Raw genomic sequence first — 2,896 nt, 5'->3', positions numbered from 1 at the left:
TACATTGGGGGTTAAGGTTTCAACATAAATTTGAATGGGGACACAACTATTCAGTCTATAAGACTATGTTAAAAAAGGGGAGGGGGACTAGTTTAGATACTTTTTTCTTTAGTTATTATTTCTGCTATTATCAGTGCTGTTTTTTAAAACTTCCAGAATTCTCTGTTGCATTATAATATGCACTGTTGTTCTCTTTTATCAGTGCTTTCAACTGTATTTTACATTATTTATATTGCATATTTTAATATCAAATGATTTCCTTTGTTCTAATTTCTTTTTTGCTGTTTATTTCTTTGCATAGTGGTATATTCTTATTAATTATATGTACCTTTGTGGTAATGTTAGTATTAAGGAAGTTTTGCGATGAACACCCCTTCAGTGCTAATAGTGGAATATGATACTCTGATTATGACCATTTTATATTCTTGGGTCAATGAGTGAACTTCAAGAATATTTCAATATCCTTGAATATTTTGCAATTTCTATATTCTGTATATAGAAACGATGTTTTTGGTCAATGATGGACTGCACATATGACAGTGGCCCCATAAAATTATAATACCTTATCTGTTCTGCACCTTTTCTGCGTTTAGATTTGTATAGATACAGAAGTACCGTTGTGTTATAATTGCCTATAGTATTTAGTACATTAACATACTATACAAGTTTGTAGCCTGGAGCAATAGGCTATACCATACAGCCTAGGTGAGTAGTAGGCTTTACCATCTAGGTTTGTGTAAGTACACACTATGCTGTCCACACAGTGACAGAATCACCTAACTGAACATTTGTCAGAACATATCCCTGTTGTTGACACATGACTATATAATTTTATGCATTTTTTGGGGAAAATAATCCTTAGCTTTTATTTAACTCTAAAAGTAGTCTGTTGTCCCTCAAAATTTAACACCCATAGTTACTTAAAGAGATAGAAGATCTTTGTAGCAGACCCATGCCATTCATTACTTTTAAAGATAGTCGTAATATTGGTTGTAATGCTGTTTCGGTCTTCTAAAGCAGTGGTCCCCAACCTTTTTGGCACCAGGGACTGGTTTCATGGAAGACAGTTTTTCCACAGACGAGGGTGGGGTGTGTGGGGGAGGCAGAGCTCAGGCGGTGATGCGAGTGATGGGGAACAGCTGGAAATACAGATGAAGCTTCCCTTACTCACCGACCACTCACTTTCTGCTGTGCAGCCCACTTCCTAACAGGCCACTGGACCAATACCACGGCCTTGGGGTTGGGGACTGCAGTAAAGGATTTATGCTCTTGTTCGATTAATTTTCTGTGTTATTAACTTTGAGATACCGTAGACTTCTACATTAGTGTGAATTTATTTTCTTTACCTAAAAAGTTGATTTTGTCTTGTCAATTTTTTGACATCTATCAATTAATTATTTGTGTGTGTATATATATATATGCATATACATAAATAACATGCTTATTTCATTAATATTTTTTCAGAAATGCGAGATAAAATGAGAAAATGGAGAGAAGAAAACTCACGAAATAGTGAACAAATTGTGGAAGTTGGAGAAGAATTAATTAATGAATATGCTTCTAAGCTTGGAGATGATAGTAAGTTGTTCAGTTAACTTATAACATTCAGGCTCAGCACATGTCTTATTTATAGTTCTTTGGTTTTTTAAAAACTATCTTTTCAGTTATGGTTTTTTCTACTGATTGTATGAATCTTCTCTGTGGCTTTTTATCCGAACAAGTTTAACAATACTTTATTTTGAGGATTTCTAATTACTTGGTAGTTATAAAATAAATAGGCATTTTTGTTTTAAAGCTCACAGGGCTGGCAAATGTCTGTCCAAAATATATTTCATAAAGAATCTTTTAGAACAGTAAAGGTATTAAATTATTAGGTTATTTAGTATGGAATATCTGATTTCCTCAAGTAGTAGGTTTGACAGTTGATATCTCTGACATTTCACTTTGACACTTCTTGTTTGTTTGTTTGTTTGTTTTAATTGTGAAGGTACATCCTCATTCTTTAAAACACACATTTTGGCTTGTGATTATCTTTCAATTTTTTTTTAGAGCAATTTTGTGAAACCATGGATAAGTAAAAAATTCATGTTATCTTTGAATATGAGTTCCATTGTGGAACTAGTGCAGTGCAGACAGCTCAAAATATCAAAGAAGTGTTTGGAAAGGATGTGGCTAATGAACACACAGTACCTTGATGGTTTGAGGAGTTCCATTTTGGTGATTTTAATCTTGAAAATGAACAATGTGGGTGACCTGAGACCAAGGTGGATAAAGATGAACTGAAAGCTTTAGTGGAAGCAAATCCATTTCAACCTATGCGTGAATTAGCAGCAAGATTTGACATTACTATTCTAGCAATATTGGACCACTTGAAACAAATCGGCAAAGTAAAGAAGCTGGATAGATGGGAACCACATGAATTAAACCAGCATCAGAAGAGATATTGTCTCGGAGCTTGCCTTTCTTTGCTGTCATAACATAAAGGCGAACCATTTCTATACTGTATTGTTATGTGTGATGAAAAATGGATTCTTTTTGATAATTTCAAGTGTTCGGCACAATGGTTGGATAAAGACGAAGTGGGAACACAGTGCAAAACATTTTGCTTACTACCACTGACTATCACTTCTTCCAGGCTTTGGACCACTTATTGCAAGGAAAAGTATTCAATTCTCAATAAGGTGTGAAAATGCCTTTCATGATTTCCTTGCCGCTGGCTCTCCAGGCTTCTTCACTGCTGGCATAAACAAGCTACTGTTAAGATGGCAAAACTATGTCTATGGTTTAGACGCATACTTTGATTAATTGTACTGCTTCTTGTTTGAGATGGCTTAAAATTGGACATTTCATATTTAAAGACCTAATTGGAGATTTTTACCTTATAAGATATAAAAAT

The 2,896-nt window shown here is 34.3% G+C and overlaps 1 protein-coding gene across 1 annotated transcript in view; it reads left to right on the top strand.

The window, feature by feature from the left end:
* Positions 1-2,896, top strand: part of EMC2 (ER membrane protein complex subunit 2) — a 57,004-nt gene that overhangs the window by 19,172 nt on the left and 34,936 nt on the right. The window contains exon 2 of the mRNA XM_012645299.1: positions 1,465-1,578. Within this exon, the coding sequence (XP_012500753.1) occupies positions 1,465-1,578 (114 nt within the window). The remainder of the gene's footprint in view (positions 1-1,464; positions 1,579-2,896) is intronic.

Source organism: Propithecus coquereli, unplaced genomic scaffold, assembly GCF_000956105.1.
Source record: "Propithecus coquereli isolate 6110/MARCELLA unplaced genomic scaffold, Pcoq_1.0 Scaffold23, whole genome shotgun sequence".
Taxonomy (NCBI): domain Eukaryota; kingdom Metazoa; phylum Chordata; class Mammalia; order Primates; family Indriidae; genus Propithecus; species Propithecus coquereli.
This window is presented reverse-complemented; position numbering and strand designations above follow the sequence as displayed.